The sequence below is a fragment of the Erythranthe guttata genome, chromosome 5, assembly GCF_056151865.1.
Source record: "Erythranthe guttata isolate IM_541 chromosome 5, IM_541, whole genome shotgun sequence".
NCBI lineage: Eukaryota > Viridiplantae > Streptophyta > Magnoliopsida > Lamiales > Phrymaceae > Erythranthe > Erythranthe guttata.
Window position 1 is genome coordinate 4169915 of NC_142537.1, and position 20966 is coordinate 4190880.

At 35.5% G+C, this 20966-nt stretch overlaps 4 protein-coding genes across 5 annotated transcripts; all 4 read left to right on the forward strand.

Annotated features, from left to right (window-relative positions):
• The first annotated feature begins 1250 nt into the window (after nucleotides 1–1250).
• On the forward strand, nucleotides 1251–10862 carry LOC105962336 (uncharacterized). 2 transcript variants are annotated; one of them, XM_088818662.1, is made up of 23 exons: nucleotides 1270–1690; nucleotides 3919–4173; nucleotides 4294–4418; nucleotides 4542–4586; nucleotides 5076–5157; nucleotides 5243–5311; nucleotides 5410–5580; nucleotides 5669–5734; nucleotides 6422–6490; nucleotides 6586–6657; nucleotides 6805–6857; nucleotides 7028–7309; nucleotides 8149–8282; nucleotides 8380–8474; nucleotides 8545–8583; nucleotides 8674–8733; nucleotides 9084–9185; nucleotides 9308–9359; nucleotides 9447–9502; nucleotides 9741–9805; nucleotides 9939–9990; nucleotides 10134–10253; nucleotides 10344–10862. In XM_088818662.1, the coding sequence occupies exons 1-22, from the start codon at nucleotides 1526–1528 to the stop codon at nucleotides 10194–10196; spliced, it is 2172 nt and encodes a 723-aa protein (XP_088674788.1). In that variant the 5' UTR covers nucleotides 1270–1525; the 3' UTR covers nucleotides 10197–10253; nucleotides 10344–10862. The 2 variants fall into 2 exon arrangements, with proteins under 2 accessions (XP_088674790.1, XP_088674788.1); XM_088818664.1 differs by lacking the exon at nucleotides 8545–8583 and having other exon boundaries at nucleotides 1251–1690.
• Nucleotides 10863–11497: 635 nt separating this feature from the next.
• On the forward strand, nucleotides 11498–13636 carry LOC105963625 (zinc finger matrin-type protein). The gene is made up of 6 exons (XM_012988043.2): nucleotides 11498–11797; nucleotides 11919–12125; nucleotides 12245–12324; nucleotides 12746–12821; nucleotides 12912–13016; nucleotides 13125–13636. The coding sequence occupies exons 1-6, from the start codon at nucleotides 11678–11680 to the stop codon at nucleotides 13263–13265; spliced, it is 729 nt and encodes a 242-aa protein (XP_012843497.2). The 5' UTR covers nucleotides 11498–11677; the 3' UTR covers nucleotides 13266–13636.
• A 246-nt stretch (nucleotides 13637–13882) lies between these two features.
• On the forward strand, nucleotides 13883–15544 carry LOC105963626 (uncharacterized). Its single transcript, XM_012988044.2, has one exon. It carries the CDS (start codon nucleotides 14419–14421, stop codon nucleotides 15484–15486), a length of 1068 nt encoding a protein of 355 aa, XP_012843498.2. The 5' UTR covers nucleotides 13883–14418; the 3' UTR covers nucleotides 15487–15544.
• A 3848-nt stretch (nucleotides 15545–19392) lies between these two features.
• Nucleotides 19393–20385, forward strand: ENODL8 (early nodulin-like protein 8). The gene is made up of 2 exons (XM_012986645.2): nucleotides 19393–19757; nucleotides 19848–20385. Exons 1-2 carry the CDS (start codon nucleotides 19556–19558, stop codon nucleotides 20228–20230), a joined length of 585 nt encoding a protein of 194 aa, XP_012842099.2. The 5' UTR covers nucleotides 19393–19555; the 3' UTR covers nucleotides 20231–20385.
• Nucleotides 20386–20966: the final 581 nt, after the last annotated feature.

The window sequence follows — 20966 nt, forward strand, 5'->3', positions numbered from 1 at the left end:
TTTGCCGGTTCCAATCTGAAAAGTTTCGATTTTGGAACAAAAATTTTCATTTTATTTCCGTAAGTTCCGATTTTTAAAAATTTCCGATTTTTGGATTGGAATTGAAATTATATAAAATAAAATTGGAATTTTCAATTTTCAACCCTATTTAATTTCCGAAAATTTTCATTTTTTTCCGGGAAATACACCTATAAATAATATATATTATATATTAATATTACTTATTACTAAAATAAATTAAAAATATTTAATTATATTTGTACCTTACAGGCCAAATACTTTCATTTGATCTATTTGTACTTATGGGTCATGCCCACCTGCAAAAACTTGGTTTCTTATGTTTGTTATTTGGATTATACAAAAAAATATACACTTTTATCAAAGTGGGTGTCCTTATTTTTGTAAAATTATGGAAAAAGGCTTAATTTCATTTTGCACCCTTGAAATGCACTATTTTGGCAGTTTGCACCATCGAATCTTTTTTATGGCACTTTGCACCCTCAAAACACGTTTAATCAATCAAAACGCATCTCGCTCTATTTGCCGGTCATATTTTCCGGTGTTAACTAATTTTATGATTGTCAATAGGGGTACATTTACACTTTGCACCCCAAAGAAAAAGTCGATGAAGAGACAAAAGTATCCCTGTTAACAATTAGAAAATTAGTCAACATCGGAAAATATGACCGGAAAATAGAGCGGGGTGCAATTTGAACAATCAAATGTGTTTTGAGGATGCAAAGTGCTATAAATTGTTTTCAGGGGAGCAAAGTGCCAAAATGGTGAATTTCGGGGGTGCAAAGTGGAATTAAGCCAAAAAATTAAAAAATTTCCGCTAAGTTTTGAAAGTTTAAATTTGTATTATTTCCGAAATTCGAAATTTTCGAGAGTATTGGAATTGGAATAAGATTTTAGACTCCAAAATTTTTGGAATTAGATTGGAATTAATCTTGTACTTTCGAAAACAAACTAGATTTTCCGAACAGACTAGTTCCGATCGGCTTCATCCGACTTTCACCCATACATTGCATTGCGCAAGCCGCAAAGTAGAGGTCGGCGTAAAGTGCACCATGTGATGAAATGGGTTGCATGAAATCAGATACATGGCAGTTGTAGACAATAATTTCCTCCTATCATCTCTCTTGCAGTCAACGGATAGATAGTTTCCATTTCACAATATTCCGCAAAAATAAAACTAACCAAATATATATATATATAAATAAAAAAAATAAAATAAAAAATTAAAAAATAAAATGGAGTCGAAAAAACAAATAAAAAATCTAAAATATATCGCTATAATTCAGAGTATTGTTTCAGAGAGAGAGAGAGAGAGGAAAAGTGAAGAACTTCAGAAGACTTCAACAGAGTCCATATCTGTAGACTCTCACTCTCTGCAAGTAATTCAGTTAACAACGAAGACGGAAGCAAGGAGAATTTTGAGATAGGGCTTGGTGTTTCATTTTGTTTGGGGGGGAGAAAATCGAAGTGGCGAGGATTTCAGATTGATGTTTCCGTCAAAGGCTTGATGAAGAAAATGGGGAAGAATTACTCGGCGAATTCGGACGATTACAAGCTATTGGAAGAGGTAGGGTACGGTGCCAGCGCAACTGTTTACAGAGCGATCTACTTGCCTTCCAATGAAGTCGTGGCGGTCAAGTGCTTGGATCTCGATCGGTGCAACAGCAATCTGGTGTGTTTAATTTTTGCACTTGCTCCGTGTTTTTGTTTGCGATTTTAGTGTTTGTTTGTTTGTTTGATTGATTCAGCTTCTGTTTTGAGTTTAATTTCACCTTTGCTTTTTTTTTTTTTTTTGATTGAGGTGGTGTTTTGATCTAGTTGGAGTGTGTTTCTTATAGTTCTTCTTTGAATGTTGATGGTTCCTCTTTTTATTTGCAATTTGAGATCTTGGAGTTTGGAGGAATCATTGTGAAATTAATCAAGGGAAAGTTGGATAGTGTTTGGAGGGTAAATCTTTGAAATTTCAAAGCCTTTGGATTGGTTTTAAGATGGTGATTTTCTACAGACTGTTGAATTGCTCTATATTGATTTCTTTATTATTGTAGTTTGTTCTGGATTTGCCTTCTGTTTGCGCCTAAATCAGGTTTGAAGTTCATTTATCTGTTCATAGTCAACATAATGTTGGCGAAGCCGTAACTTGTAGTGCGCTCGGAATAGTTATATCATGCATGCAAGTGGCACGGGCTGTATATTGAGATCCGAACTAAAATACGCTAGCAGCAGTTACCAACTGTTTTAGTTTAATTTCCATTATTTGTGTGTTTTTTTTTTAATTTGAAGAGTACCATTTTAGGGAGTTAAGTTAGTGATGATATGAATATGCAAAGTTCTCAAGAAGGCTGCTTGATAAAGAATGCTTTTGCGACCATAAGTTGGAGCTTCTTAATGAGTGATTACTGTTAACGAAAATGTTGAATGCAACAAAAATTTGGAGTAATTGATTCCTTCAAAATTATATCTTTTTGCGACCTTGATGAGTAATTGATCCTAAGATCATAAGTTATGCCACAGCAATTAATTTAGTGCTGTTTGTTCACCCAACGGACAACCTAAACTGCTTTTTGTGCTATTATTTGTTCAAATCTGAGCTCTAATTGTCTCGTTTCAATATAATGCTTGGTGTGATGGTAAATAGTAGAATCACAGATTGCATTTCTCTTGGATATACTAAACATCTTAAAGACTAAATGACTAGCACTTGTGTTTCGTTTTCTTTTTTATACTAAATTGCAATTAACTATGTAAAATAGATTTGCGGCTGGTATAAGTTTATTGTCACTTGAATTGAGAGGAAGGTGCAAAAAAAATTTGAACAAGATTTACGTCAAATGAAGATAGGGGCAGAATGAGATAGATGAGGTTGTAAGAAGTTCGAAAACATCGGCAGTACGTCAGTTTCTAAACATTTAATCTCTTAGATCATGAAGTGTTGACATATTCTGCTGAAAATATAAAAGGTTTACAGAGAAGTCGCTAGCTGCATGATTCTCAGTTTACTATAAGCCATACATTTTGCATATGATAGACCTTAACCAATCTGATCATTGAATCTGAAGAATCTTCGATTAGTAGAGGGATATCCTGATTTAGTATATAATATTAATATTTATGACACTCCCCAAAAACATAACCTACGCAAATACATAACTTTCATCTCTGCACCTCTGATTAGTTGTCTGGATTCTTACCATTTATGAAGTATTTTAACTTTCTAAAATCTGATAATGTATGAATTCACCTGCAAACTTTTGAATGTCTAAATCTTCAGTTGGACATCTGCCACTTGCCTTACTCGTATATTCTCAGTAGTTAGGCATGGTTGACCTTAGGTAATTATATAAGACCTTTTATTATATATTACATATTGTTATCATTAGCTCCTTATGAGTTTCATTACATAATTTGAATCTACTACCAGCAAAGCACTAGAGGTAACTATGATTTATCCTTATTATCTCGGTTGCTCATAAATCATATCAGAAAAGTCACATTTGCATCAGGAAGTTCTTTTATATCATTGGTCTGCGAGATTGCAGTGACTCTAAAACTTCCATGTTCATCAACTTGCACTATTTGGAATATCATAAGTCGAACCCTCTTAGAAAACTTGCATGTTGAAAGGAAAATTATGGAAAACCAATTGGTTTGTAGCAGTTTCTTTTCCTGTCGGAATTGTTAATGTTGCTAGCTGGTGTTATCACAGTTGAATGCTAACTTGCTCTGCTTGATGAAGTATTGTTACTGAGCCTTTTCCTGGAAACTGAATAGTTCTTATGCTCAATATCTGAGGTCATAAAGTAAACAAATATTCTATTTGACAGACATGGATTCTTTTTCATATATATAAGTGGATGCAGTTAGGCTAAATTTTAATTGAATAAATGCATCCTCTCTTTGCAGGATGATATTCGCAGGGAAGCTCAGACAATGAGCTTAATTGATCATCCTAATGTCATAAGAGCATTTTGTTCATTTGTTGTTGACCGCAATCTTTGGGTGATAATGCCATTTATGGCTGAGGGTTCTTGCCTACATCTTATGAAGATAGCATATCCAGAAGGATTCGAAGAATCTGCCATTGGTTCTATCTTGAAAGAAACTTTAAAGGCTTTGGAGTACCTTCATCAACATGGTCATATCCATCGTGACGTGAAGGTTAGACAATCTGCAATTCCTGACTCATACTGAACATGTTTCTAGATTTGACATACTCTTTGTGTCGTCAACATTAAGTCAATTTAATTCATTTCTCATTTGTTTGATATCTTCTTATAGGCAGGAAATATTTTAATGGATACTAACGGTGAGGTGAAGCTTGCTGATTTTGGTGTTTCAGCATGCTTATTTGATAGAGGTGATAGACAACGTTCAAGAAATACCTTTGTCGGTACTCCATGCTGGTATTTCTGCCTTTTCCATCTCTGTCTCTGTGTTGTGTAGTGTCTGTATTTGTAGTTCTCTGAGGATGTTCGTCTCTTCTTGGTGATACTAAATGCCATCATGTGTTTCATCATGTCTTTCAGGATGGCACCCGAAGTATTGCAGCCCGGAACTGGATATGATTTCAAGTGGGTTATACTTCATAATCTCTAACTATATCGTGGTTTTATTATAAGAAGTATTTTATTCTCCAGAAGTGATGCATAGGCATCGCAACTGTTTTTGTGCGGGCATGCATATGAAATTAATGAACTTTCGTCTCTTCGATTGAATTGGTCATTCTTCAGTTCTGATGTAATATAAGATGCATGTAACCGAACTATTTGCGAAGAAGTTTCTTTTTATTACAGAAGCTAACCTGCAAAAAAAAACTAATGAACCCTTTCATTCTCCGTTCTAGACATCTACACATGAAATATCAGACAGAATATCCTAGAACTAAGTGTATCCTTTTTCCGTGGTGTACACGAGTTATCAGGGATATTTGTCCATCAATTTCTTGTTGGATCAATGATGTCGTGTTGGCCCTTTCCCAATGTTCTATCATAATTGCTGGCAATAATAAGGGGTCATTGTGTTGGTTTATAAATTTATAGAACTTCTTTTCAAATTCACAGGGCTGACATCTGGTCTTTTGGAATAACTGCATTGGAGTTGGCTCATGGGCACGCACCATTTTCAAAATATCCTCCAATGAAGGTAGTCGAAATTTACTTAATACCTTGGCTATGTTCTTGGAGGCTACTTAATGCATCCTTAATAGTTGCACTTCACCTTTCAATAGGTTCTGCTGATGACCATACAAAATGCCCCGCCTGGACTTGATTATGACCGTGATAAGAGGTTCTCTAAGGTATTCATGATGTTTTGTGGTGCAGATGTTCACTAAACACTTTACCTGCTTATAAATTAATTTCCAGTCTTTATTAAGCAATCATCCATTTTGACCAGTCTTTTAAAGAAATGGTTGCAATGTGCTTGGTGAAAGATCAAACGAAGAGACCTACTGCAGAAAAGTTGCTAAAACATTCATTTTTCAAGAATGCCAAGCCCCCAGAACTTTCTGTGAAAAAACTATTTGTTGACCTGCCACCACTGGGGAAGCGTGTGAAAGATCTCCAGGTATACCATGGATATGGTAATTAGCATGGTTCTGATGTCAAATTATCTAAACTTTTTTTTATTCACTTTGTTGTAAAATTTGATGTAGCTCAAAGATGCTGCACAACTTGCTTTGAAAAGAATGCCTTCGGCAGAACAAGAAGCTATATCTCAGGTTTGAATCAGTAGCAAAAGTTATTAATTTGTTTTCCTATTTTGTGGTTCTGGAAACGTATATGAAGCCGGATTATTTGTTTGGTATAAAATAAATTTGCAGCATCTCATTGTTTTTTTTTTTTTGCAAAAGTTTTTTTATAATATCCATTGACATTGTTTCTTGATATATATACCTGATTGCTTGGAATTTATTTGTTATATAAGTGATATTTCTTCTTTGAATGGTCATAAGGACTTTAGCTTTCAACGTTTGCTTTTGTCATTTTGAGTGCGAGCAGCTAGTTTATAATGCTAAGCAATATCAAGTGCAAACTAGTCAACACTATTGCCTAACCCCTTTTACCATTTATTAGCCAAGTTGATCTAAATAATTTCCGTACATTTAGGATCAATAACAACCCAATTTTGCTTGATTAACCTTGTTTGGATTCTTCAACCTTTTGGGGCTGAATAGGTTTCTAGCTGTGGGACCTGTACCTTTTCTTTTATGGTTATTTCTGAATTGAGGAAATCGAGTAATCATTCGGTGAGTGGAAAATAAGGAGTCTGCCATTCACTGGAGTGATGGCAGTTAAATTTCTAGCTAGAAAATGTGGAGAACTAGTACATTGTACTCTCTCTTTTTATGTGGAATCTCTATGCTTTGACTTTATCTCGGTCTACAAGTTTTACTGTTCTCTTGTAGAGTGAGTACCAGAGAGGAGTAAGTGCGTGGAACTTTGATGTTGAGGATTTGAAGCTCCAAGCATCTATGGTATGTCAACTGGAAATTCTTTTATGTTCAAAAGTCATTGTTTAATAATCACAAACACCGTAAATCGAGTTTATGAATTGTCTTGTTCCTGGTAGCTGCTAGACGAGGATGAAATAAGACAAATCAAGGAAGAAGAAGACAGCCACAAAATTACCACGAGCGAGAAGGTCATTGGAGTTTTATTTTTTTTTTCTTTTTGAGAAACCATTTACTTCTTATGGAGCTATTTCTTTTTATCTACATCTCTATTAGTTTTAATTATGTATGAACTGGCTAGAGAAGTATAAAAATAATTGTTTTTTGTTGGTTCATAGGTTGCATCTAGTTCTAGGTTGAAACCAGCGGCTACAAGCAATAACGTTGGCAGGTAATAGAGACGTTTTATTCCATCTCTAATTTGAATACAGTTTCTACTTAATGTAGAATTATGGTACTCTAAAGCGTTATTTGAGATTTGTGCATGATGGGCATGCATTTTTCTTAATGCTCCTCTCATGGCCGACTTATTCAAATGCTTTGTCTCCTTATTATCTGCAGGGAAAAGACAAATGGTAATGACGTGCCTGTGGTTGAAAGTCCCATGAATAAAGGAAATGTATCTAAAAGTGATTTAACAGAGTACGACAATGAGGAAAAGAAGGAACTTAAGAAGAGCGAATCAAAAGCAGAGCTGCCACCTATGGTAGATAAAGATAAAGAAGCAGCACTAGCCAAGACTAGAAATCAGACAGGCAGACCTCGTGAAACTCAAAGTGGACCAATCATGCCTGGGGCCATGCTAAGTCATTCGATGTCAGATAGAGTGCGCAACACAGAAAGGTTAATCAATAAAAAAATATTGCCTTATCTGTTATTTATCAATAATATTTTTATTTGAAATTGAGGAATATTCTTTCTTTAGTTACGACTTACGAGCTGTTAAGTATATTTGAGTGCATAACTGGATAGTATTTCTGAGAATAGTATAACCTTGACCAGCGTATAGCTCTTGTTTCCTTTAATTTTTAATTGTCTCAACAAGATTGGTATCTACAGGCTTGATTCAGATACCCATGCCTAATTTTGTTTACTACAATTTAAAGTCCTACTTATAGTTGTGGAGCTGATATTTAGTGAAAGTGGAAAGTTGGGGTGTGACCAAGTAAGGATTGTTTTGATGACATTCCCAGCGCTTTCAGTATGATGTCAGCATGGTTATTTTATTAGCTTTCTTGCATCTCATACGATCTCAACTATTGTAACTAGTTGTCTATGAGAGAAATATGATGCTCTGTGTGTATTTATGTATATTGTAATACCATATTTCTCCAGTCAATCGTTGAACCATTATTAATCAGAGTTCTTATCTTATGCTCCAATAGATAATACTGAACCATTTTCTTATGTTCAACTATTTTAGACTAATGTAAAGGGCATGTTTGCTTTCTAACGTTGGGCCGTATGCATTTCTTGATGAGTGGCCATCATTTTCATTTTCAGCCCCTTAATCTAGATTCTATTATCTATAGATCAAAGTTCTGCATCTCTACAAGATTCTGCATCTCTTATGAGCCGCAAAAGCTTTGTTATATGGTCATTTACAAACTTTTGCAAGTTAGCAGGAGCGTCCATGTAACTTGTTAAATTCATTCGAAATAAAAGTAACAAGTGTTCATCAGGTGTGAGATTGAAAACTACCAAGTGGCTGACAAGGTTCCGCAAGTACGGAAAGCTCCCAGTTTTAGTGGTCCTCTAAACCTTCCCAACCGAGCTTCAGCAAACAGTTTATCAGCTCCAATCAAATCATCAGGAGGTAATTACTTTTATTTAAGTTTTTATGCAATCCCTAAAATACGGGTATGCATGGAAAATTTCGGAATCGCATTGAATGTTCTCTTTTCATTTTCAAGGCTTCAAAGATTCATTGGAGGACAAATCAAAAACAAATTTGGTACAAATAAAAGGGAGGTTCTCTGTCACATCGGAGAATGTGGATCTTGTAAAGGTATATAACTACATTGTTATGGTATTCAATTCCTTTTAATAACTGTGGCTGACATAAGCAATATTACTAGGATATTCCGTTATCCGCAGTTTCTCGACGAAATTCTCAGGTAAGAGGGGGAGGAATTAGGGTGAACTGTTCGAAGAAGATGGTGAAGCTGTGTAGTTCTATATTTACTTTTTGTTAATGTGGTTTTCAGGGATCACCACTCAGAAAGTCTGCTAGTGTTGGAAGCTGGATATTTGATTCTAAACAAGCGGTACGTGTACTCCTCTTTGTATTAATTGGCATTCAAACTAGTGAACTTGGACTGTTAAATGTCGTTCATCTTTAAGTTCTTTAAATTCTTTAACCGAAACCGAAAACTTGTACCAGAGAATAGAAACCAGACGGAAATTGGAAATGACATATTTGTAACCACCTATAATATAAGTACATAATAATATTGATACTATAAGTATAATTTTCAAAATAAAATTAGAATTTCTGGAAATTAAAATTGTTTCAGAAATCGAAATCACATATATATTCCAATTCCGATTAAAATCAATTCGAAAAAATTGGAAATTTTGCTCTTGCTCTGGTGATGTAACATCTCTTGCTTTTCAGCCACCCAGCCAGTCACCGAAGGAAATCGGAAACAGTAATGTTCTTCCCTCAGTTCTGATGCCTCACCTTCAGAATCTGTTCCAGCAAACATCAATTCAGCAAGTAAGAATTTCTGTAATATTATCCACATATTGGAAGGTGTACAGTTTATGCATTACTCAAGAAAGTCTGACTTGCCATTCTGCTTCGATCCTGTTCTCATTCCTTTCCATATCAACTAACAGGATCTTATCATGAATTTGTTGGGTAGCTTGCAAACATTGGAGGTTGAAAATGGTGCGTTCGGAATTTGATGTATGATTTTATGCATAATAACTAAAATGATTTTGGATTTGTTTAACTGAAATTTATGTCTAATTTCAGCTCCTCAAAATGGAAAATTACCTCCTTTACCTCGTGGTTCAGAAAATAATGGCAGTGTAAGCATATTTTGTTGTGCTAGGATTCTTAATTTAATTCTCTATCATCTGACACTGGATTGTAATTGTTGCTTAGCTCAAGCCTCTTAGGTTTTATTACTGTTCGGTTCTCCAGTTTACATAGTTTTCAAGTATATGAGTATCTTGGCTTGTTCGCATCTATAATTTATTTCAACACCTGATATCACCATTAATCTTCGAGCACTGCATGTCATTTAAATATTCGATGCATGCGCAGGTTGAATCAATTGTTTCTGAAAGGGAACGGATGCTGCTTATGAAGATCTCCGAACTTCAAGCAAGGTTTGGTTCTGGGACCTTGATTCAGAAAGAAGTGGACAAAATAAACTCAATTAGCCATATTTTTCTAATTATATAATATATTTTTCCTTTTAATTTCCAAGTGAAGCTCAACTCTCTTTCTCAATACATGCAGGATGAATAGCTTGACTGATGAATTAACCGCAGAAAAAATGAAGTACATGCACGTGAGTTTTTGTTGCCATATATATATATATATATATATATATATATATATATATATATATATATATATATATATATATATATATCTTTCATTTCTTGTTGCAATTATTTTGGGCTAAATTATTTTTTTTACTGCTGCTGGCAGTTACAACAACGACTAAACTCTGTGCCTTCAGAGGATGGAGACAAAAGAGGAGAAGATTCATGACATACGAAAAATTAGTTTTCGTATTGTAAAATGATAGCACCTTGTAAAAAGAATCAGGTGAGTAACTTCACATGATATAATATACGATATTAATTCATTATTATTCTAATGTAATTTTTATGCCTCCAATACTGTTTCAATTTGCAGGGTGAGAAATGCAGGAGCAAGTGTAGGATATTGTTCGTGTATCTGGGATTGTGCATTTAAGTTAAGCTGTTGAATAAGAACCCTTCTGAAGATTCCAGCCTTTGTTCAACCACAAATAAGAAAAATAATCAGCCGAAGAAGGTATTCAGTTCGTTCATTTATTTCGTCGGTGCAAATTGGAGAATTAGGTCCTTTGTGTAGAAGGTGCTGTGATCTCGATTCATGTGAATTATTTCTTTTTTTGCCTGAACCCCCATCTCTGCGAGAGAGAAAACCACCCGGGAACTTTTTTTTTTTTTTTTTTTTTTTATATATTGTATTATTGTGTAGATTATATATATATGTATGTTGTAGCCTGAATACTATAAATATGATTTGTAATTCTGTGAATATGTAACATTATATTGCTGGTATGGCTGTCGATATGGTCTGCTGACCTGCTGGACATTGCGTGGTGGGGTGTTCTTGTACCATTTTAATTGCCTGATATATATTGTTTGTCGCACTTGGGCAATAAAACATCGTCGTTATATATGTTTTGAGGAAGGAAAATGAGATACGAGGGTAAGAAGAAAAACCAGGAGGTTTATTCTAGTATTTGCCTAGAATAACTGTGTGTGTGTGTGTGTGTCTTCATTTTTATTTCCTAATAAAGCCCGGGATGAAGGGTTTTGTAGATACTACATCCGGTGAAATACACCGGGTGATCCTGCACCGTATTACGAGTTAGTTTTACTTCACGTCTTATGATTTATCATCGTCTTATCAATCATCATTCGTTCAAAACTAGTTTTATCGTAGTCTATCTCTATCCTCTTAGAAACATTTTCATTTCCAATTTAAGTTGCTGTGATGAATTTAAAATCCTTTCTTTAGATCATGAAAATGTTTTGATCTACATCAAAATGATTTAAGTGTAGAAAATCAACATCATTCTTCTCAATACTCACCACTAAAATCAATTTTAAAACAATAGTGTAATTGGAAAGGAGTGAAAAGCCACAAATTATTATTCCCTCGTTGTGATTTTATTTTTCTCAACTATATACCTATTAATTAATTATGTTATTAAATGGCAAATGGTGGGCAGAGAACCAAACCTAAACAAAATTATGCAATTTTTTATTTATAATGTTAAAAAAAATCTAAAACCTAAAACCAAAAGCATCTCTTTCACATGGGCACTCTTTCCAAACCTCCTAAGTCCCAATCCTCGAGAGTTAAGAGAAAAATAATAAGTTGTTGAAAAGTAATTAGCAAGCGCAAAGTAGCTAGAGACCTCCGATCACTACCTCCGGCGCAAGTTAGATGCCACCACCGTTCAACTATTTTCAATGATCCCTCTCAGCCTCACTTCTTCACCATCATCATCTTCACTCTCACTAAAACCCTCTTATTTACCCTCCCTCAGACCTATACGTACAAGATATAACCAACTCAAAAAACTCAAACAGGTATTTTCACACACCCACGCGCACATGAAATTTATATATATATAAATATAGGTTGTGGAATTTATTTTTGAAAATCTCGTGATTCCTTTTTTTGTGTTTTTGTGTTTGGTTTGAATTACAGAGGAAGTTCAGGGATGGCAAGTGCAGGGCGGAATTCTCGGCCGACGCGCCGGTGGCTGTGGCAATCGGCGCGTGCATACTCAACTCGCTGATTTTTCCGATGGCTCCTTCGCCGGAGGACATGGAGGCTGAATCCTTGATTGATTCCGCCGACGCGAGGTTTGCCGTTATGGGAATCATCAGCTTCATTCCTTATTTCAATTGGATGGTAATCTATTCAAATACCTTTTCATTTCATTTTAGGGATTTAATTTAGGTTTTTTCGATTTTTCCAATTACAATTTATTTATTCAGTTTTTAAGCATATATATCTTTGTTTTCGTGTAGAGTTGGGTGTTTGCTTGGATGGATACTGGAAGGCAGCGTTATGCTGTCTATGCTATTGTCTACTTAGCTCCTTACTTGAGGTTTGATCCTCCATAGTTTCACTCTCTGTTTTTTTTTTTTTTTTTTCATTTTAAAATTTAATGGGGCTATTGTCAAGATGAGAATCAGAATTAGTACGAGCAGTAGTACAGCACTCGAAAGAAATCCCTCTTCGGCGAAGTTTTGTAAAATTGAAGTTATATTGATTAAGCTATAGTATAAAGTAGTGATCGATTACCGAGTATTGGGATTAGAGATAGTTGCTGCTTTTTATTGTCTTTATCCTACATGATTATTATTTTTAACTTGCTTAAACGAGACTGTTTATGTAATTAAAATTTGTAATTGTTGTTTATGATGCGTATTATGACTTAAGTTATAGTCCCGTGGATATTGTTTTTATCACTTTTCGATTTATTCATACACGGGCTGAAGTAGGAATCAACTTTTGTCGTATATTAGGACAAATCTATCGATATCTCCCGAGGAGAGTTGGCTGCCGGTTGCTAGCATTCTCCTTTGCATCGCTCACATTCAGGTGGGGAGAAGTTTTTTTAATTCTTGGATAATATTAATTTCTCAGTATTAGTGTTAGAAATCGTGATTTAATTTTATCTTCCTTTGGCAGATAGAAGCAAGTATAAAAAACGGAGATATTCAGGGCTTCCAAGTATTTAGCAGTTTTGCAAATCTTCTGTCATTGAAGAAGAAGAATACTAGGGTTTCCAAAGAGGTACTTCACCATCCGAAACGATGACTGAAATAAATATATAAAATGTAAATATATATATACATAAGCCCGTTGAAGATTTAATTTAGTTGGGAAAATAATATTTGACAGAGCGAGGAAAGAAAAGATTACGAGAATTTGCCATCTGGGCGCGAACATTACAGAAATGAAATACGGGATTGGGCTGCTCCTGAACAAGATGGTGAAATCTTGAACGAAGATGTAGAGAAAAACGGAGGTGCTAAGCATTAACAGAGACTCTAAAAGGGATTGCAATGCAAAGGGTGTTGATCAGAAATATGCGCATTTGATCGATTGATCGAAAATCGTTCGTATACTGGGCGAACACGCATTGCACAAGTAATGGTATGTATGTATCGGAAAATATTTTGCTTTGATATGTGAACGATGAGTTATGAGATTGACTATTCGCCTCCCATTTGAATGTCGATTATAGCGCAAATTTTAGTTTCAATCTCTAATGTGTTGTTGGTGAAGTGATTTTTCTATTTTTCGTGTTTACAAAAGAAATAAACCCAACAGGAGAAGGAAAAATGAAGTCCATCTGATCTCATTTAGTTCGACCTCGCGAAATTTGTTGCAAGTTATGATATTTTTATACATGTCCAGACGATCTTCGTTTATTTTTTATTTATTTTATTTTATATTTTTCTTCAACAAAATAACTATTCAAGGTTACCATTTTAAAAAGGAACTCCACCCCCAAAATCAAAAGGGTCAGCAAAAGCGACTGGGGGTAGATGATTTGAGAGCTCCAATGGAGTTATGTTTGGGTATCTATTCTTTGTGACATGGGTTCAACTAATCTTGATTTAAATTTTGTTTGTGTTAATTTTGTAATATTTTTATTTATTTTGGAGCTACTTGTTTTTAGTATGATGAGTAATATTTTAGTAGAAACATTTTGTTAAATATGGGGTTGGAAATCGGACGGATTTGATAAAAACTTATGAATAACTCCTCCAATGTTTTAGTCCATAATGTTTTTTGGAAAAAATGGAAATTAGAATTTCGTAAATCAAAATGATAAAATCGGAATAGATAAAATTTGGAATTTCCATTTTTCAACCTATAATATAAAGTGTATAATAAAACTGACGTTATAAGTGTAATTTCCACAAATTAAAATCGAAACTAAAATCGGAATCTAATATATATTCCAAATACGTCCTTAAAAATTTAAAAAATAAATCAAGGTACGAACTTTCAAAAAGAATATTATTACCAAAAAAAAAAAAAAATCGAAAATTTCGTTTGAATTTCCGGCACGTGTCCAACAATCGCCACTCTAATTCACCTGGCTAATTTTAGTGTTAGCTCTCCTACTAAAAAAAAAGTTTATCCCCATTTCGTTTCAAAGAAGAAGCTCACAACAGTTTCAGCAATGGCGTCCTTCTCTATCTCCTCTTCTTCATTCTCCACTCTCAGAAAATCTCTTCACCCTCTTAATCTCAATCCCATCTCCGAAACCCCTTTCTCTTCTTCTTCATCCTCAATCCTCCGATCCAAAACCCTAACCCTACCCCCACCCATATCCCCAAATCTCAAAACCCTAAAGTATACACCCCCTCACTCCACCACCTCCACCGCCGTCGCCGCCGCCACCTCCTCTCCGCAATCGCTCAAATCCCGCCTCAAGAGCGGCGAAACCCTCTACGGCATCTTCCTCCTCACCTTCTCACCAACAATCGCCGAGATAGCCGGCCTCGCCGGCTACGACTTCGCCGTGGTGGACATGGAGCACGGCCACGGCGGGATATCCGACGCCCTCCACTGCCTCCACGCCCTCGCCGCCACCAACACCGCCGCCATCCTCCGCCTCCCGGAGTCCTCCGCCACCTGGGCCAAAAAAGCCCTAGATCTCGGCCCGCAGGGAATCATGTTCCCCATGATCGACAGCACCAAATCCGCGAAGAAAGCCGTCTCCTACTGCCGGTTCCCTCCCGCCGGCGTCCGCGGCTCCGCCCACACGATCGTCCGCGCGTCGGGATACGGCACCGACGAGGGGTATTTGAGTCATTACGAAGAGGAGCTCCTGATCATGTGCCAGGTGGAGTCCGAAGAAGGCGTGAAAAAAATTGACGAGATCTCCGCCGTCGATGGGGTCGACTGCATACAAATGGGGCCGTTGGATCTGAGCGCCAGCATGGGGTACTTGTGGGACCCAGGGAATAAAAAGGTGAGGGAGATGATGAGGTCGGCGGAGAAGGCCGTACTGAAGAAAAGTGGGTCGGCGTATTTGTCCGGGTTCGTGATGCCACACGACGGGGCGGAGCAGCTGCGGCGGAGAGGGTACCACATGGTGGCGGGGGCGACGGACTTGGGGCTGTTCAGAAGCGCGGCGGTGGAGGATGTGAGGAGATTCAAGATGAGTTCGCCGGAGCAAGAATCCGACGAGGACAAGGGTAAGAATGGTAAAGAAGTTGCTGATGAGAAATACTGGAGTGAGTGAATGAGGTTAGTTTTGTACATTCACATTGTTGGAAGAATAATATCTGCCTTTTCTTCAATTTGAGTTCTTCATTCTTGCAGCTATATCAATGGTAATTTCGTAGTCGATTTTTAGCTCGTTTTCCGAAGTCTCGAGTGCACTGTTTTGTGTTGTAGAATGAGCATTAGTCTTCTTCTCCATTGTAGTGATAGTTCGTAGCTTAAAAGAGAATTAAGAATAGAAATATGTTGATGATTTTGGCCTCAAGGAGAGTTGGATCTTGAGCAATATATTGATACATACATTGGCGAATTCAGAATTTTCGAAAAAATTCATCGAAACTAACATTTGTTTGATATATATTTTCAATGTACGACACCAAAACATCATTCAAGATTTGACATCCCATTCGATTGCGTAGCTCTGATGATTTAACAATCTTCATTGCTAGGATATTCTACTGCTACGGCTGCAACCGACAAAATTAATGATAATTTCAATAACAAGTACACCAATAGGTAAGTCACATTCTTTCTCTTGACAACCAACTTCTCAACAAGCTTACAACCAACTTCTCAACAAGCTTACTGGTCCCATCCATATTTGAAAAGTTTCGATCACTTCTAACATTCTTGATATAATTCGTAAGTTGATTCTCTAGGGCGATGTCAAAACGATCATTTTGAAAGTTGAAGATCTATCAATGTATAAAGGATTCAACATGATAATAATTCAATTTGGAAATTTGCGTACCTCTGCATGAGACTCTACCATCTCTCGAGTAAAATACAAAATCATCGTCCGTATTTAGAATGAGAAGGTTATTTTGAACACAAAAGGATGAAGTTTCTTGCAACAAATTATCTCATCCACCTTATCTCAATTCATGTAGTTGATCTTTGACAAAAATAACATATTTCATGTCATTTGAGATGAATGTTTTTTCCCCATCCTCTAATCTTGGCCCATCGACAATCTTGAAGAAAGCTGGATATTTCTTTCCATGATTTCCTCAAAGAGACTGGCATCCCCAAATATTTGTCACGATGGTCAAGTAACTCACGAGCTTATTCTGTCGAGCTTGAGCCCAAATTTATTTTGGGGTTTTTTTTTTATAGATTATTTCTATAATATTTTATATTATTATACATTATATAAATACAAAATAATATATAAAAAAAAAAGTAATGCTCGCGAATCGGCTCGTGAGCTCACGAACAACTAAAACAAAATCTTGAGCTGGACTCGTCAGAAAACTCGAACTCGAAAAACATGAGTTCGAGTTTGAACTTTTTTTGAGCGACTCATCGAGATCACGAGTCGGTTGAGCTCGCTTACAACCCCTAACCTAATATGTGGTAATATATATTTGTGGTTAACGCACGAGACATTCCCAAAACTAAAAATAAAATAACTCTAGAAAAGAGATGAGCCATGCTACCCCAAGTACCATTGTCCATCAATTGCATGTGCTTTATTGGAGAAGTGACATAATACAAATTATACAATTAATATTGTCCCCAATATATATAAGGGGATCACTATTTCAAATCCCAAATTTTGCTTACTTGAATACCAAAAAAATAAAAAATAAATAATTAATTGTAAATTACTTTAATACCCTTAATGAAATTAAAACCAAAAAAATATTACAAATATTATTTTTCTTTCTTAAATACCAAATAATCAAAAACTCAAAAAAACCATTTCCCTCCTCCACCTCCTTCTTCTCCCTCCCCAAAAACCCTTCTAAAAAATCTTCCTCACAACAAACCCTTCTAAAAAATCTCACAACAAACCCTTCTAAAAAATCTCAAAACTAAAGAAATTAAAACCTCACAAAACGTATAAAATTGAGTTATAAGACAATAATATGGTAGTATATATGAAAGGAGAACACATTAAGGTAAGTATCGATGTCTTTTTTGAGCTTCGAAGTCGATTTTGAAGTTTTTTTTTTTGAAACCCGCCGGCAATTTTCGACACATACAGGTCGATTTTTTGGTCAATTTTCGACACCAACGTGTCGAAAAAAAAAAAAAAAAAAAAAAAAAACAAATTTCGACACCTACCTGTCGAAAATTCTCCAAATTTCGACAGGTATGTGTCGAAAAAATACTGTTGGTAAAAAAAAAAAAAAAAAAAAAATTCTTTTTTTTTTTTTTTTTTTTTTTTTTTTTTTACCAATAGTGTTTTTCGACACATACCTGTCGAAAATTCTCCGAATTTTCGACAGGTAGGTGTCGAAATTTGTTTTTTTTTTTTTTTTTTTTTTTTTTTTTTTCTTTTTTCGACACGTTGGTGTCGAAAATTGACCAAAAAATCGACCTGTATGTGTCGAAAATTGCCGACGGGTTTCAGAAAAAAAAACTTCAAAATCGACTTCGAAGCTCAAAAAAGACATCGATACTTACCTTAATGGCTTCTCTTTCCACATATACTACCATATTATTGTCTTATAACTCCATTTTATAATTTTTGTGAGGTTTTGATTTTTTGAATTTGGAGATGTTTTGGAGGATTTAGGAAGATGAAAAAGATAGGGTTTAATTGGGTTGTCGCGGCAGTTACGAGCACGTGCGGTGGCGTTCGGCGGCGGCGACGGCGGTGGCGGCGGCGGTGAGGGTTGGAGAGGAGAAGAAATGGTGGAGGTTTTTTTTTTTTTTACAACAAAGGGTTTTTTTTTTTTTTTTTATTTGGTTTTTGAATAGGTAATTTCTAAAAAAATTTGATATAATTGATATTTTGTATGAAAGGGTGTTTTTGTACTTTTCTTTTTATTTTGGTATTAAAGTAAGAAAAAACTGATAAATATGTACTCAATTTTGATTTTAAACTTGGTAGTATTCAAGTAAGCAAAAATTGGGATTTAAAATAGTTGCCCCCTATATATAAAGCTCCCATGTTGAGATGCACACAACTTCTTGAAACTCCAACTGTACCACGTGATATTCTTCTTATTCAAATAATTGGCTTATTTTTCCATTCAAATATTAACACCATTTTTATTTATTTATTTATTCCATTAAGAATAACACCCACTTACTTTTACTCATCTTCATTGGGCTCTATTCAGACAGACAGTTCACCAAGATTCGTACAACGGACCACCATACCTCGTTTGAGCCCTGTGCCAATGTTATAAATATATTTTTGGTCCCTTTTCATTTCTACTATTTCAATTTCAGTCCAATTTCAATGGAATTTCATTTGTTCAAGAGTGAATTTGGATTTGACGGTAGATTTCAAACTGAGTCCAAAACAATAACTTGAAAAGCACTTACCACCTATGGTTTGAACTTCCTAATGAGCATGACTATTTACTACAAGGGATTATTTGCACAAAACTCAAACTACAAGGGAGTTAAGTGCTATTTACTCATAAATATTTGCTAAAATCATAAATCGATGCTTCGACTTCAACAAATTTCCCGCTACAATATGTAGACGAACTCAGTTGTCGTTTCAAGGTCTAGTAGCAGCAAATATTAGGTACTCCCTCCGTTCCATAATATCTGACACTTTGGAGAATTTTTTTTGTTTCATATTATCTGTCACTTTAGATTTCCAACACTTCATTAATTACTTAAGTTCCAATTTATACCCTTATTAAAACTTTCCAACACTCTTTTTTTTTTAACTCATTTCTCTCTCTTATTAATTATAAGACAAGGTCATTTTAGTCTAAAAACATACACATTTAATGAAATTCTTAATCTTTGTGTAAAGCAAAAAAACGACACTTAAAATGGAACGAAGGGACAAGGGAGTATGTTCAAGAGAATTAAAAGGCTATGGACTGATTCTTCCGAATGTTCGAATCACAGATGCAAAAGCAGAATTACCATAAAAACAAGGGACCACAAAATGTATTAATGATAAGTTTCTAGTGGGGGGTTATTTAATGATTTTCACAATAGTAACATTATGTCCCTTTGGCTACTTTTATCAAACAGTTGGTGTGCAGTACCCAAACTCCATCTGGCCAACCACACTTATATACATACCACCTCCTCCCAAACTAACTCCCTCTTCAGATTTGGCCACATTTCTCAAAAAGGGCATCAAATAGTTGCAGAGATTTCAAAAAATGGCAATTCCCAAATCACCAAAACACCAAATTTGGTGCACAGTAATTCTCTTTCTTCTGTCAATCCAAACCAAATTAGCTATGTGCAGCAGCATTTACAAAGTAGGAGATTTAGATGGCTGGGGCATACCACCATCTTCAAATCCACAAGTCTACACCAAATGGTCAAAGAATCACAAGTTCAAGATCGGAGATTCCCTCTGTAAGTAGCTGTGTAATTTTTTTTTTCTTCAATTTTCTCTCACACACACTGAGTGTGTAATGTGTGTGTTTTTTTTTTGTGGGTGTGCAGTTTTTTTGTACCCACCGAGTCAGGACTCGGTGATCCAGGTGACGGCGGAATCGTACGGCAGCTGTGATATAAAAGATCCGATCTTGTACATGAACAATGGCAACTCTCTGTTTAATATTACAAAGGGTTCGGATTTGTACTTCACTAGTGGAGCTGTGGGGAACTGTGAGAAATCGCAGAAACTTCACATTTCTTTGGGCGGAAATGGGTCGTCCGCGGCGGATTCGCCGCCGGCTGATGGACCGGCGGCTGCTTCTGCGCCGTCTTACCCGACCGTTTTCGGCTCGATTCCGGTTCAGGCTTCTTCGGACTCTCCGATGCTGGAAATTCCGGTTTTCTTGTCTGCGGTTGCTGGATTTTTTGTATCTCTATTTGTGATGTGAAAATAGTTTTTTTTTTTTTTTTTTTTTTTTTTTTTTTTTTTTTATATATAGGGCATTATTATAATTTATTGGTATCTATTTAAGTTATTTATTTTGATATTAATATTCTTTGTAATATTATATTATATGAATTGGATCAAGGTTTTGCCACGAAATTCCATCACAATTTGGACATTTTTCCAGAGCATTTGATATGCATGGAAAATAAATTGATATTTAGGAGCACCAAAAGCCCCTAAATATCAATATGGATGTAACACTTATGGTCTCTTTGGCTAAATTTAGTTTAAATAGTTGAGAAGTTTTTAGATTTGATAAGTTGTTTTAAGAGTTGATAAATTTGTTACGTCTTATTTTTAAATTATTTTTTGGGCAAATTACGAAAACCTCTTTGAACTTAGGCTAAATAATAAAAAAAACACCCCACCTACCCGTAATAATCAAAATCCCCATCTGATTAACTGTTGATTGAGTTTTTTAGAAGAAAATGTGTACGGTCTATTATACATTATGTTGAAGAGGTGAGAAATAAATGAAAGTATTTGAGATTGTGTAAAGTCTATCCCATAAATAAATAAATAAAACCGTGAAAAGTCACACCGTAAGGGGTTTGTGTAGGATGGAAACAAACCTCAGGGGGTTTTGGTAGGTACGAATAGGTGATGGTGTTTTACGTAATTTACCCATAATTTTTAAAGTGTTAGGGTGATGAGCTTATAAGCTATTTTTACTCATT

What these genes read in the sequence shown, in the direction of transcription:
- LOC105962336 (XM_088818662.1), top strand. Translation starts at nt 1,526, where the DNA reads ATGAAGAAAATGGGGAAGAATTACTCGGCGAATTCGGACGATTACAAG. An exon ending in TTTCTCGACGAAATTCTCAG is followed by an intron (nt 8,584 to 8,673) that starts GTAAGAGGGGGA and finishes TGTGGTTTTCAG; the next exon opens with GGATCACCACTCAGAAAGTC. An exon ending in AGCAAACATCAATTCAGCAA is followed by an intron (nt 9,186 to 9,307) that starts GTAAGAATTTCT and finishes ATCAACTAACAG; the next exon opens with GATCTTATCATGAATTTGTT.
- LOC105963626 (XM_012988044.2), top strand. Translation starts at nt 14,419, where the DNA reads ATGGCGTCCTTCTCTATCTCCTCTTCTTCATTCTCCACTCTCAGAAAA.
- LOC105963625 (XM_012988043.2), top strand. Translation starts at nt 11,678, where the DNA reads ATGATCCCTCTCAGCCTCACTTCTTCACCATCATCATCTTCACTCTCA. An exon ending in TACTTAGCTCCTTACTTGAG is followed by an intron (nt 12,325 to 12,745) that starts GTTTGATCCTCC and finishes GTCGTATATTAG; the next exon opens with GACAAATCTATCGATATCTC. An exon ending in ATACTAGGGTTTCCAAAGAG is followed by an intron (nt 13,017 to 13,124) that starts GTACTTCACCAT and finishes AATATTTGACAG; the next exon opens with AGCGAGGAAAGAAAAGATTA.
- ENODL8 (XM_012986645.2), top strand. Translation starts at nt 19,556, where the DNA reads ATGGCAATTCCCAAATCACCAAAACACCAAATTTGGTGCACAGTAATT. An exon ending in CAAGATCGGAGATTCCCTCT is followed by an intron (nt 19,758 to 19,847) that starts GTAAGTAGCTGT and finishes GTGGGTGTGCAG; the next exon opens with TTTTTTTGTACCCACCGAGT.